This window comes from Pezoporus wallicus, unplaced genomic scaffold, assembly GCF_028554395.1.
Source record: "Pezoporus wallicus isolate ANWC-B61680 ecotype Strahan unplaced genomic scaffold, APGP_CSIRO_Pwel_v1 contig_14248, whole genome shotgun sequence".
In the NCBI taxonomy this organism is placed as follows: domain Eukaryota; kingdom Metazoa; phylum Chordata; class Aves; order Psittaciformes; family Psittacidae; genus Pezoporus; species Pezoporus wallicus.
In genome coordinates this window covers 6,475-20,461 of record NW_026635346.1, presented here as the reverse complement: position 1 = coordinate 20,461, position 13,987 = coordinate 6,475, and the positions used below count along the sequence as shown (strand labels likewise).

Below are 13,987 nucleotides of genomic sequence, written 5' to 3'. Positions count from 1 at the left end.
GCTCCCTGGGGCTCTCATCCCAGCTTATCAACCTCTCCATATGGGAGAAGGGGCTGAAAAGGGATTGTGAGGCAGAGCCAAGCCTGCGGCTGGCAAAGCTGAGCCCTGGCTGGCACCGCCTTCCACCCGGAGCTCTGCGAGCCGGGATCAGCCTCGGCTGGCATCAATCCGCTCCTGGCGCATGGTCCAGGAGGATGCTCCTGCCCAGAGCCTCATGGTCCAAGGCTGGAGCAAGGAGAAGGGGCTGGAAATCACATCCCGTTGTCCATGGGCAGTGTGGATTCTCTGCTGTCTAAGGGGGGATGAGCACATGGGTCCTCCTTGGGGAACCTCTATCCACTGTACTTTGGAATCTCTTCCCTGGATGTAGCGGTGGAGGGAATGAGCCATCCACCCATCCGAAACATCCCGAATAACACCCACCCTCTTTCCTTAGGAAGCCACCTCCAAAGCCCTGCTTGGAAACCCTCCGAGGCTTTTCACATGGACAACAGCAGGGATCCCCCTCCTGGAGCTCCGGGAAGATGGGCCAGGAGTTTGCTGCAAACCTGGGCACTTGGGGATGGTTTTGCCTCCTATGGATCACATCAGCATTGGGAGGGAACAAACTGGTCCCAACCTCTTTTCCCCTGGGAAAGGGGATGGAGAGGGATGTGGTACCTTGCGCTCAGCACCGCATCCCTGCTCCACACCGCGGATGTGGCTGTAGCCACAGCACCAGGGATTAACCCACCTTATTCGGGGGGGCTTTGCACCCTCCAGCCCTGCCAAGGGGGCAGCTTCGGGCTGTGCCCAGGGGATTTGCTGCTGGAAGCACACCAGGAGCAGTCAGAACAGTCCCTGGAGGAGCCTGCATAGGAGCATCACTGCGGCTGCTGCATCCCTGCCCATTCCCGGTCCATGGAGCCAGCAGCCAGACTGGGCTGTGGAGTTAACTCAACCCAGGAGCATCCTGAGCGCTGCTTTAATGATGGTTAAATATTGATGCTGTTTGTAAAGCACTCGGTGATCCTGAGAGGAGGCGGCACCCGTCAGGATGAGGGATGAGGAATGACGAGGCACCGCCGGGCTCTGCATCCTCAATTCCCTTTAGGGGTCCCACAGGGGCTCGAAGCAGCATCTTCCCTTGGCTTCAGGCATCCGATCTCTGCTTGGTGTAAACCTTGGCGAGAGGGGGACCGGGGTGCAGAGATCTAATGAGCTGGATCTGGGAATGCCATTCCCAGTGTCGTTCCCATGCTGGGGACACGGAGGAGCAGCAGGAAACAGGGACAGTAGGCAGCAGGATTCCCCCCCCCAGTGCACCTCCGGGATGTCTGCCCTGCATCTTCTCCCCCTTACCTCGGTTGTCCCCATCCACGTCCCCCTTTGTGTCCAGTGTCCCCAGAGGGGCAGGAGCCACCGGGGTGCGGATGGCGCTCGGCCGATAGCACCATGGAGGGATGGGAATGGCTCCAAGCCCATCCCATCCCCTCCATCCAATTCCCAGCACCTCTATGGAGGAGCCCAGAGCTCCCACCTCAGTGTAAATCCCTGTGCATCCTGCTGGGATTTCCCAAGCTGCTGCCAAGGGAGGTCCATGCCCAAGCACCCCCCCTCCCCAGCGCATGGGAGGGATCCCGACTCCTGAATCCCTCGGTGGATCCCGGCCAAGCCGAGGTCTGGGAGCTGTCAGTGCTGCCCCATCCCATGTTGGCTTTGTGGGCTGGCAGGGAGGGAGCGGAGCCACCAGCGCTGGCCACGGGCCACCAGCACCGCTTGCTCCCTCCTGCACATCCAACCCAGACCCAAGGGGGATGCGAATGGATTCAGTCCCGTCCCCCCCCCCCACCTCCCGGCATCTCCCTGAGCTCCCAAAGCAGGGAATCCCGATCTCATCCCTCCTGCTTTGTGTACGGGGGCAACAGCACCCAAGGACACACACAGGGGACCTGCGCCCACGCAGAGCCGGGAGCTGGACATGGGATGAGCTCCTCCAAGCCCTTGGCCGTCACCTCAACCTCATCACCTCCTCAAGCACTTCTCACCTCGTGGGCAGAGTCCTGGCTCCGCACGGCTTGGGATATCCCTGGATCCCAGTCCTGGGGGCGGTGCCAGCCCTGGATCCCAAGCCCAGCGCCGGGTCCCAGCCCCAGCGGAGCCGGGAGCGCGTAGGGATGGCAGGAAAGCGCTGTCGGGGCTCCGGGGCCTCTCTCGCCGTTAACAAAAGGAGCAAGCTCGGAGGGGCTGAGCCAGCTGGAGGAACATGGCAGTTGACTTGGCACTTTGTCAGGCACTGCTCCAAACTAATTTCCCTGGCAGCGAGCCCGCGATGACGGGATTGATAACTCTGGAGAGGGAAAGCAAATTAACGCTGGAACAAAAGGGGAAGCAGGAAAAGGGTGAACACTTCCCCCCCCCCCGGGCTCCGGGAGAGGGAAAGGGGATTAAGGAGAAAGAAAAGAGAAAGACAATTCCTTTGCCTCTGGGCTCCGGCTCCTGCTGTTTCCTCCAGGCTCACTCCTGCTTCTGGCGCCCCAGGGAGCTGCTTAACACCATAGAATGGGTTTGGGTTGGAAGGGACCTTAAAGCTCCTCCAGCCCCAACCCCTGCCACGGGCAGGGACCCCTTCCACTGGAGCAGCTTGCTCCAAGCCCCTGTGTCCAACCTGCCCTTGAACACTGCCAGGGATGGGGCAGCCACAGCTTCTCTGGGCACCCTGTGCCAGCGCCTCAGCACCCTCCCAGGGAAGAGCTTCTGCCTAAGAGCTCATCTCAGTCTCCCCTCTGGCAGGTTCAAGCCATTCCCCTTGGCCTGTCCCTACAGGCCCTTGTCCCAAGCCCCTCTCCATGTTCCCTGCAGCCCCTTTAGGCACTGGAGCTGCTCTAAGGTCTCTTGCCCAAACCATGGTGTTGTCACCTTTGGGGGACCCAAATCCGTGCGGCTTTGGGTCCCCATTCCCGCTGTGTCCGTCCCCCCCCCATGTCAACCTTCACCCAGCTCAATGGACAGCACAAACTGGGGTGGTTTCCCCTTGGGACCCTCACTCAGGACCTGCCACCCCAATTCCCAGCTTCACACCACCCCTCTGCCCATTCCCTCACACCAGAGCCCCCTTCTCCAAGCTCTCCTGCCCCTGTGCTGAGCCCCATGCGCCCCATCCTGCCCGAACACCCCATTCCCCCCATTCTCTGGAAGTCTCCCGGTCACCCCATCCCTTGCTTCCACCCAAATGGGGGTGCTACACCCGCAGCTCCGCTCCCCCCGCCCCTCACCCGTTGCATTGAGCCTGCAGGGACTGAAATTCCTCCTTGATGCTCTCACAGCTTCCCAGGACCGGGAATTCGACGGGATTGAAGCTGCGCCTCCACCACCTCCAGGCTCCCTCCTGCTCCCGGTATGTACCAGGAGCCACCCCTATGGGAACACCCCGAGTGCCCCGGTCCCCGGAGCTCCACGGGTGATACCGGACACCGCGGGCGGGTGGGGGCAGCCCTGGAGCAGTGACCGAACGGAACCGACCGGGCTCTGTTCGCCTTCCTCCTCGCACCGGCACCACCTCTCCCGCCCGTCCGGAGAGGAGCCGGAGCGGGAGCATCCGCATCCCCCGGGAGCGGCACCGGCAGCCGGCGGGGGCACGGGGACCACAACCGAGCTGGGGACCCAGGGCTTTGGACCGGGGGGAGCACCGGGACAGGGACCGGGACTGGGACCGGGACCATGACTAGGACTGGGCCTGGGACCGGGACTGGGTCTGTGAGTGGGACCGGTACTGGGACCGGGACTGGCACTGGGACCGGGACCATGACTGGGACTGGGACCGGTACTGGGACTGGGACCATGACTGGGACCGGGACTGGGACAGGGACTGGGACCGGGACCGGGTCTGTGAGTGGGACCGGTACTGGGACCGGGACCGGCACTGGGACCGGGACCATGACTGGGACTGGGACCGGTACTGGGACTGGGACCGGGACCGGGACCGGGACTGGGACAGGGACTGGGACCGATATTAGGACGGAGACAGGGACTGGGACTGGGTCTGTGAGTGGGACCGGTACTGGGACCGGGACTGGCACTGGGACCGGGACAGGTACTGGGACTGGGACCGGTACTGGGACTGGGACCGGTACTGGGACTGGGACCGGGACTGGGACCGATATTAGGACGGAGACAGGGACTGGGACTGGGTCTGTGAGTGGGACCGGTACTGGGACCGGGACTGGCACTGGGACAGGGACTGGGACCGGGACCGGGACTGGCCCTACCGGGATGTGGGAGGGGCCTCGTCTGTTGTGGGCGGGACCTCATCGGCTGTGGGCGGGGCTTCACTGTGTGTGGGCGTGGCCCCGGTCCCCCCCCCCTCCCCCGGTACCTTAATCATCTTCACGACCCTCATCTGCGACGGCCGCTCCTGCCATTGGCTGCCTCTGCAGCAGCGCTAACCAATCGCCCTGCGGCGTTCCCACATGGGCTCGTGACGCCTCACCCAGGGAAGCCCAATGAGAAGCGAGCGGAGGCACCGCGGGGCACGCTGGGAGTTGTAGTTCTCTGCCGGTGGCTCCGGGAGCCGCCGCCTCTGCCCGGGTCCTGCCGCCCGGTGCCGCCGGGGCCCTCGGGGCTGGAGCCGGTTCCTTGCTGCGGGCCCGGAGCGGCGGGGCCGGGACCCCGGTGCCCGGGGGGGGGGGGCGGAGCGAGTGAACTACGGTGCCCACAAGACCTTGCGGCTGCCACTCAAAGTAACGTGGGGCGGTGGAGCCCGGCGGAGGCTCCGGGGTCCAACCGGACCCACACGGTCCCAAGCGGGCAACGGGACCGTCTCCATCCCCATTGCGTTCCCTGTGCGTGGCATCCCCAAGCTCCAGCGCCATCACCTCCGTGTTACCGCCCTAGGGCTGCGTCCTGGAGCTCTGTTTTAAGTGGGTTTCCCCGCACCGGGTTGGGTTTTATTTGAGGAAAGCGGGTTTATTCCCAAGCTGGAGCCATTCCGGCTCGTGTTTCGAGGGAAGGAGACGCTGCAATGGTGGTTCCCGGCCCCGAGCTCCAGGTGAACCCGGAATGATGGAAGCCGCACACGTCTTCATCACCCTCCGTTAATGATTGACGGGGGCCCTGGAGCGGGACGGGCTCTAACCCAGAGGTGAATGCGCTGGGGTTGAGGAGGAAGGAGCCAGGGTTAACCCCTTGCAGCCCCAGGCTGCAGCGAAGGGAGCGGGTCCCGCTCCTCCCTCGGGATACAGGATGCTCGGCCCCCGGGCTCCGCCGCTCCCTTGAGCCCCAAAGGATGCGGGTGTTTGAAATCGCTGCCAGGAGCGAGAGGCGAGGGCTGGAAACAGCCCCTGCTGCTGATAACCAACCCAAAGCCCACGCTTCGGGATGCCCGGAAGCGCCGTTTGAACCCAGAGCCAAGGAAAACAGGGATCAGCCCCGAGGATTCCACCTCTCGGGTGCTTCCTGGGGCACTGGGACACAGCACCTCCTGCCCTGAGCTCTGTGCTGCGGGGCCAGGAGATGACCGCGATGCTTCTAACCCATCCTGTTTCCAGCTTGAATGAGGAGCCTTGAACTCAGTTCCTGGCACCAGCGTCAATGTCCCTGGGCATTTACACCAGCAGCTGGCACAAACAGGAGCCTTCTTCTGGCTGGAGCCTGGCCTGGAATGAACACGAGCTGGGAAAGGAAAGGCAGGGAAGGGATTGGCAGCGAGGCAGCAAGAGCCGAGCCAAAGCTGTCCAGGGACCAAACCCAGGTCCCAGCCTGGGTCTCCCCATCACCACTGGGGGGGACAGCACCCACAGAAGGGACACGGGAGCCCTTGGAGCAGGGGGTGGTCTCTGGCTCTGCCTTCGATCCGGGTGTTGGCTCCTGTTTGCACTTCCCAGCTCTGAGTGGGTTTGAATTATTGATGCCTCTTTTAGCTTTTATCTGGCGCTGGCTGCCGGCAGGGGCTCGGCGTTCCTGCATTAGTGATGGATTGGGAAGGAGGCCCCCGCTCCGCAGCATTCCTGGCTCGCAGGCTCGGCCATTGTCTCAAGGAAAGCTGAAAACTGAGGAGGGTGGGAGCGGGAGGGGGATGCGGTGGGGTCTGTCCTATGGGATAGGAACCTCCTTCACTCAGGGAAGAGCCGGCACCGGCTCCCCTCGGATGCAGGTTGATGACCCCCCAGACAGGTGGAAAAGATGGGAATGAGCAGAGGTTTGCCAAGCCCAGGGCAGCTGGAAGCAGGAATTGGTGTCAAACGCAGGCTAAACGCTGGGCTGCTCTGTGGGATGCTGATGGCCGGGGTCCTGCCCTCCACAACCGGTGGGACGCTGTCACTGGCTTCTTCTCCATCCCCATTCAATGAGCCAAGGTTTTGCCGTGTGTTTCCAAGGCTCCCGGTGCCAGGAGAGCTGATTCCCAGCCCTCTTTTCCCATCCTGTATCCCACACAAGGATCAAGAGTTTCTCTGCAGGAACCAGGCTGAAAGCACGCAGAGAACAGCTTTGGAGGCCCCACATCACCCACCAGCACCAAGCTCTTATTCCCAGTTCTCCCATAGGAAACAGCCAGAGCAGGGGCAGGAGCAGCCCCAGCCCAAAGGGTTCCCATCGGGAACCTGCTCACCCAGCACCAGTGAGGCCCTCGGAGCAGCCGCAGGACCATGGGATCCGGATTGGATCATGTGGTTGAGGCGGGATAACGGGAGCGTTGTCCATAGCCTCTGTAACCCATCCAAAGCCACAGCAGGGCTGTGCCAGGCCTGGATTGAGCCTCCTACCATTCCCTCCATGCTCACTTTGCACCAGGGAAGGTGTTGCAGGTGCTTGTGCACTTCGCTCCATAGACCCACAGCATCACCCCAGGGACAGAGCCTGCCCCAGACCTGAGCTGGTTCAGCGAATCCCAGCAAATCCCATTAAATCCCAACCTCGGGGCTCATCCTGATGCATGCACGGTGGCCACTGCTCCCCTTCTGGCTCTCACCAGGGTCCCATTGGTGTCACTGAGATCCCTGCAATGGTTCCTTCCCAAGGGAAAGATCTTTTCCCACTCCCATCTGGCTTGGGAGATGCACAGGGATGATGTTACCAGGCTCTAATGATGGAGAGCCAATTCCATCACAGCAATCCCAGCCCTAGGGCACCATGGGTCAGATATTCCAGAGGGGCCTCAGCATCCACAGGGAAAATGAACCCGCGGAGCAGAGTTGGGCAGCCCATAGGGCCCATTCCATGAGTTACCAAAGCACAGTGCTCCTTCTCCAGCCTTCCTCACTTTCCATCCGGAGAACTCCAGGTCCCTTTTGCCATCGCCCGCTTTCCCTTTGCTCTCCAGCTTGTTCTGGCTATGCCCAGGGATTCCTCCTTGCCATGGCTCTGTCAGAGTCCAGCCAAAGCCCTAGCATGGGCACAGAGCTCCATGAGGATGCCTGTAGCATTCCAGAGCGGGATGCAGGCAATGAAGATGCGCCTTGCTCTGAAGCCAGAACCAGAGGTACCAACTTAACCCCCCTCCTATGGCGACTTCAAGGCCAAGTCCTGGGTTTCCTGCTCTCCCACTGCCATTCCCATGCGGAGGAGCAGGAAACCCCTCAAAGCCACCCCACAGGTGACAAGAAAGCAGAGCTTTAACCAACCTTCTTATTTCTTTATTTGAAAGGCACAGCTTGTACGTCCTCGATACAGCATCTTCAGGTTCCTCTTATTACAGGTGATGAAACACAAAAAGCAAACCGAGATCTTCCTAAAGGACTATATACAAACCCCAGGCCCTCACCTCAGCTAATTCTTCCCTCTGGTTTAGTTCCATTGGTGGGGTGTTTAGAAGAGACGTTAGCGCACGGAGACCAGAACAGAGAAAAGCCACTGCATCCTCTACACAGGGATGGGGAGGAAGGACCAGGATGGGCTCTGGCTCTGCCTGCCCCCATCACCCTGAGCCCCCCCCCCCCCGAGCTGGGTGCTGTTCCCAAAGGGAAGCGGGTGGTGGAGGCTCCATCACCAGCCCCAAAGCCAAGGAGCAATCCCATGGGAACGGTTAAAAACAGATAACATGCAGAACAGCAAGGTGCCGGCCTGGAGTTAGTGCAGGAGGAGCATGGGGTGGAGGGGGAGCGATGCGACGAGATCAAGAGCGCTTGGGCAAGGAGGAGATGGGATCGGGGCAGGGAATTGTGCAGCTCAAGGGGCAGCTTTAAATACCACGGAGGAGAGAGAGCAGAGGGGAGCCACTGAGGAGCAGGGATGCGGCCCCGGAGCAGCCCAAGCCAGGCTGCGGCTTGGGAACAGGGATAAGGGAAGCCAGGCTGGGCGCAGGGGGAGAGCACGATCGGCCACACGGTCACTGCTACGGCGCTTGCGGAGCAGCCCGGCTGCAGGGATGGGGATGGGGGACATCATCCCCCAGGCTCTGCTTCCAATGGGAACAGGCCTGGAAAAGCTGCCACCAACACCCCCCTCCCCTTTCCCCTTTCCCCAGCTTCTGCTGCACAGCAACTAGAGAGAGATACTGCATCTTGCATTAACCCGCTTCCCCCCCACCACCCCACAACCAACCCCCCCCATACCCCAACCCCGGCTGCCCCCCCCTTCCCCAGGTCGCTCTAATCCGACTTCTCCCCATCGTCGTCTTGGTGGGCGTCCCCGTCGTGGCCGTTCTTGTCCTCCTTGGAGAGATGAGCTTGGGAGCCCAGGGCCGAGAGCGAGAGCAGCCCCGTGCCAGCGCTGACAGCCGGGAGCGCCGGCGGCTGCAGCCCCACGGGCAGCGGGGTCAGGGGCAGAGCGAGGGCTTGGAGCTGCGAGAGCTGATGGGCTTGAAGCTGCTGCTGTAGGGAACGAGGGGCAAGGCAGGGAGACAGCAGAGGGGCATCGTCATTTGGGAGCGCACTCGGAGGCAGGGATGGGGATGCTAAAGGGAGGCTGAGCCAGGCTGGAAGCTCATTCAGGGGCCTGGCGGGCAGCAGAGCCTCCAGGGAGAAGGGGAAAAGGAGATTCCCGAGGCTTTGGAGCAGCAGGACACAGCCACGAGCCCGCAGGACATCTGGCCTCGGTGCTCCAAGGATGCAGTTAAAGCCCTCGGGAACAGATGGTGCTTGCAAACCCAAAGCTCCTCTCCTTGCATCCCGCTGGGATGGAGGTGCCCACATCGGAAAACACCGGCTCAGCGCATCCCTTCCTCATCCATGCACGTGGAGCAGCCCGTTCCCAGCTCCCACCTGCCCTGCCCAGCTCTGTCCCAGAGGCCAAAGGCACCGATTCCCATCCCTCCAAACCCGAGCTAAACATGCATCACGTACACGGATGATGGAGTTCAGTTCTGGTGCTGTGACCTGCTTGGCCCGTTCAATGGCTCCCAGGACTTGCTGCTGATGCTGCAAGCGAGGAGAAAACAGAGGGATTCGGGAGCAGTTCCAGTGGGAACAGGGAAGGAGAACCCAGGTCTGACACACACAAGGTGATGCAGAGCAAACAGTGAGCCCTAAACCCAGCAGCTCTTGGGAAGCTCCTTGGGACACATCCTGGGTGCAGGCAGGAAAAGCAGCTCTAGCACACAATCTAAAGGGCAACTGCCCTTGCTCATCTGGGAGCAAAAGGTCTCCAAGCTCCAGGCCTGTCCATCACACTCCAGCAAGTGGGTTCTGCTTCCCAACAAGTGGGTTCTGCTTCCCAACAAGTGGGTTCTGCTTCCCAACAAGTGGGTTCTGCTTCCCAACAAGTGGGTTCTGCTTCCCAACAAGTGGGTTCTGCTTCCCAACAAGTGGATTTTTGCTTCCCAATTTGGCAGCAGGACAGGGCTGGGGAAGGGTTTGCATTAAGATGCAAAAGGCTTCGTTGTGGCTTTGCTGTCAGGCGGCTCTGATGGGATCCGCAAGCCACTGCGTCCTTCCCAAGCACAGGAAAACCACAGCCTGGCCCCAGCCCCGGAGCTGCTCAAAGGCCTCCAGGCCTTGAATCCGTCCCCATGCAGGGCTGAGAGCAAGGGACGTGGTTTCCCATCCCAAACCCAAGGCCCAGGACTCACCTCTTGGGACAGGTAGGGCAGGACCTGAGCGCAGATCCCATTTAGCCTCTTGACGATTTCAGCCTGGAAGGTGGCAGGAGCAGAGAGGAAAAGCATCAGGAGATGCTCAGCACCGCCTGCCCCAACTTCCCCATCCCCACAAGCTGTGGCTGCCCCATCCCTGGCAGTGTCCAAGGCCAGGCTGGACACAGAGGCTTGGAGCAAGCTGCTCCAGTGGAAGGGGTCCCTTCCTCCAGTTGGATACCCCTGGAGTGACTGAGGGCAAAGCAGAGCAGCCAATTCCCCCCCCCTTCCCCTTGGAATTCAAGCACTTGGAAACACCTCTACCCCTACCTGTTTGTGCATTTCAATATTGAGCCCGTAGGACATCTCATAGTACTGCAGAACAGGAGAGAACAAGAGAAACTGTTAAATCTCCACCAGGTAAAGCAGTTCCATAGAGCACTGCTGGGAACTGCTACTGCTTTCCCAAGCAAGGGCTGCTACAAAGGCTGGGCAAGGCTCAGGGCTCCATAGACTTCCATATCCACAGCCAAAAGAGGCAGCTGGACTCCATGAGCTCTGCCTGGCCAACATCCTAAAGCCCACGTGGCTGCTCCAGCAGCAAACGGAAGGGATCACAACCGGGCTTCACAAGTACAAGCAGCACATCCAGCTGCACACAGCTCCGGATGCTTGGGAAGAAGCCCTATGGAACCCCCCTCACCCCAAACCACACCACATCCAATAAATCCCACCCAGACCCCCCTCCCTGCACAGCAGCAACATGCGGCTCCAGAGCAATCTCTTGGCAGGAGAAGCTAATTCCTGACCCCTGGAAGAAGCTGGTTGAAGGCTGATGCTTGAGAGCGTTTCAACGTCTCCTCCCTTAGCCTGCAGGCTGCAAGCCTGATGCTCCCAAAGGGAAGGAAAACCTCACGTTTCATTCGAGGAGAAGGATGCTGCTGGATTGGTACCGATGCCACAAGCCTGGAAGCGCCTGGTTCGGCATCTCCCTGATCCCAGCCTGCTCTCACCCCACTGCTGGCTCTCTCCAGGCCTCTTTGCATCATCCTGGAGACTGAGCAGGAAGCAGGAGCCCGACCCCCTAATTGTGACTTCTTCACCAGGCAGAGCAGCTGGAGCAGGATCCCTCCTCTCCGCTTCCCGTCATTCCCTGGGATGGGAAACGGCGGCTCCGGCTCAGCCCCGCAGGATGAGGCAGGAGCAGCTGCACCTGCAGAGCCGCCAGCACTGCACATGGAGCTGCAGCCCCTTCCCTTCTGCTGCTGCTGGTACCCGAGCCCATGCTGGGGACTCCCCACCAGCGCTCAGCCCCACCTGAGCTGAGCATCCATGTGAGGCCCAGGAGCGATCGCCTCCCTGTTAATCCATAAGGAAAGCCGTGACCTCTTCTCCTCATCCCCAGCCCCAAGCACTCTTTGGTCCCCATAGCCCGAGTCCAGCCATGCAGGAGGATGGAAGGACCAACTCCCTCATTCCTGGTTTGCCGGTCCTAACACCGCTCCAAAGAGCATCTTTCCACACCTTATCTCTTCCTTCCAGCAGCAAGTGGGCACCAGCTCATCCCTATGGATGGTACCACACCTCCTGGGAGCTACTTGATGGGAACAGAGCAGCCTGGCATCCCTGCCTCTCCTACAAGGGCTCTTCCATGCACAGGAGCACAGAGGTGTTACCTGCCTGCAGGAATACAGCCCTTTCCTGGCAGATTTATCCTTGGATCATGGCTAATCCTTACCACACTTTATCAAACACAGGCCGCGATGAACCTGGAGCCCCCGGACCTGCAGCTCCTTCTGCAGGTGCTTGCGTGCTCTCACTTCCCCCAGCCCATAGGGACTAAGGTCAAGGACCCCCTCCCATCACCATCATGGAGCAGTCAACTTCCTTGTGTGCTTCCCTGCACTTCAACCCCACAAAACACAGGGAAAGCCCCGTTTGGAGCCAAGTCAGACCTCACAACCTGGAACTCCACCAGGCAAAGGCTCCGTGCCCATGTGGACACAGGCACCCGCATCCCGCTGTGTGTCGTCCCCCTCCCCATACCCATAGCACCGGGGCCGGTCCTCACCATGACGTAGTGACGCTGCATCTCGGATTTCTCACTGGCCAGTTTGTCACATTCCAACTTCAAGCTGGAAAAGCCAGAAAACAGTCAGGAACCCAGAGCCAGGAGGAGAGAGGCATTGATGGCCACAGAGCAGCTGCTTCCTGGCTGCTCTATGGGGTGGGCAGAACCAGGCTGCGCCTGCGATGCTCCCACTACAGCCCCACTAAGATGAGCTCAGGAGAAGCAGCACGAGGTTATCCACAGCCGGACACCATCCTCTCCCTCCCCATTCCAAGCAAATCCAGTGGTGAGAAGCAGAAAGCTGGGCACAAGCCAGCCCAGGAAGGGGTTTGCCTTTCCTCAACTGGCAGCTGGGGACAGCTTCTGGCACGGGCTTGCCTGCAGCACTCAAAGGGATGCTCCGGTCCAACTTCCAAAGCAAAGGCAGATCCGTTTGGGAATGGTGGGAGGGATCCATCCACGAGAAAGGATTCCCCCCCCCCCCCCCCCGTTCTTCACACCCTTCAGGAAAGTGCTGCTGCTCCCAATGTTTTATGAGGCTCAGGCCGGGGTTTTCTGTTTCCAACAAGAAACAGCTTCACCTACACAAAACCTGCTTCTTCCCGAGCGGATTAAGTCCAGGAAGGTGGAGCGGGGAGGGGGGGGGGGTGGGCTAGCCTTCCCTTTCCAGCGGGAATGCTCCTTGGGCTCCTCCACTGGCCCTGGGAACACCAGGAAACAGCCATTTCCCAGCAGTTTCAGTGCTGGAATGACACACCGCGGCAGAGCCGGTTGCGGGTCAGCAGCGGGATTCCCACACACATTCCCCCCCCCCCCCCATTCCCCCAGGAGAGCGTTTGGATCCAAACGCTCCCTCGCAGCACCGGGAATGGCAGCCAGCGAGGAGAGCCTGGGCCGAGGATGCCGAGGGGAGGATGCTCGCTCTCCCGGTGCGGATGCGCTTGACCCCGTGCTACGGGCGCCGCTCCCGCATCCCGCAGACACCGGGGCAGAGCGGAGCGGTGCGGAGGGCACGTACCTGTGGTACTGGGCCTGCAGGAGCTGGAACTCGTCCTTGATGCGGTCGCAGGAGTCGGAGGTCGTGAACTTGAGCTGCTGCGGCAGGTGAGAGGAGCCCTGCAACGACCGGACACGGCGCTCAGCGCCGGGGGCCGCACCGACGGACCCCCCGTTCCCCCCCCCCATCCCATCCCCTCCATCCATCCCCACATCCCCGCCCCGCGCTCAGGCCCGCAACGCGCCCAAGGTCACCGATGGGGCCTCCCCATCGCTACCGGGCTATGGGGCGACCCCCGAGGGGTTCCCGTTGCTTTCCCCCCCCCCACCACCACTAAACCCACCCCGGTGCCCGGCCCCGTACCGAGTGCCGGCTTTGTGGAAACATCATGTCAGGCTGCGGAGCGGCCCGGTCCCGCTCCCCGCTCCCCGCCCCGTTGGTCCCGGTGTCCGCTCAGCTCCGCTCCGCTCCGCTCCCCTCCGCCGCCTTTGTCCGCGCCGGGCCCGCGGCCGCCCCGGCCGCGCCGTTCGCCCCTCGCCGCTCCCGCCGCCGGCGCCTATTGTCTAATGGCGGCTGCGGCTCCGGCTCCGTCCTGCGGCTGCTCGGCACCACCTGCAGCCGCCGCCGCCTCCCCGGCCCGGGCGGGCCCACGGCCGCTCCCGCCCCCGTCGGTCCCCGCCCCCGTCGCGGCACCGGCACCGGCACCGGGGCCGCGCAACCGGACGGGGCCTTTCCCCCCCCTCCGCTCCCGCAGCTCCCCGGGTCCTTCCTCGCCGCCGGGGTCGGGGCTCTGTCCCGCTGAGCCCCCCCCCCCCCTTCCACCAAGGCCTTGGGGCTGCCCCACAGCCGGGTGATGCTGGGATGGAGCGGGGTTACCGGTACCGGTACCATTGGGCCAACCAGGGGAGAGAATCGCGGTGCCTGCATCCCGGCA

At 61.8% G+C, this 13,987-nt stretch overlaps 1 protein-coding gene across 2 annotated transcripts; it reads right to left on the bottom strand.

Moving 5' to 3' along the window:
- Positions 1–8,540: 8,540 nt before the first annotated feature.
- Positions 8,541–13,499, bottom strand: TLE5 (TLE family member 5, transcriptional modulator). Of its 2 annotated transcripts, none has more exons than XM_057419852.1 (7): positions 13,417–13,499; positions 13,075–13,172; positions 12,057–12,120; positions 10,316–10,360; positions 9,983–10,045; positions 9,258–9,332; positions 8,541–8,786 (listed from the first exon to the last, which is right to left on the bottom strand). In XM_057419852.1, the coding sequence occupies exons 1-7, from the start codon at positions 13,441–13,443 to the stop codon at positions 8,565–8,567; spliced, it is 594 nt and encodes a 197-aa protein (XP_057275835.1). In that variant the 5' UTR covers positions 13,444–13,499; the 3' UTR covers positions 8,541–8,564. The 2 variants fall into 2 exon arrangements, with proteins under 2 accessions (XP_057275835.1, XP_057275843.1); XM_057419860.1 differs by having other exon boundaries at positions 8,541–8,783.
- Between the last annotated feature and the right edge of the window lie 488 nt (positions 13,500–13,987).

Bases quoted from the DNA above. Each gene is read 5' to 3' on its own strand.
- TLE5 (XM_057419852.1), bottom strand. From the start codon at position 13,443: ATGATGTTTCCACAAAGCCGGCACTCG. The intron at 13,173-13,416 runs GTACGGGGCCGG...CGGTCGTTGCAG, and splicing joins TTCCACAAAGCCGGCACTCG to GGCTCCTCTCACCTGCCGCA. The intron at 10,046-10,315 runs GTAGGGGTAGAG...GCCACCTTCCAG, and splicing joins ATATTGAAATGCACAAACAG to GCTGAAATCGTCAAGAGGCT.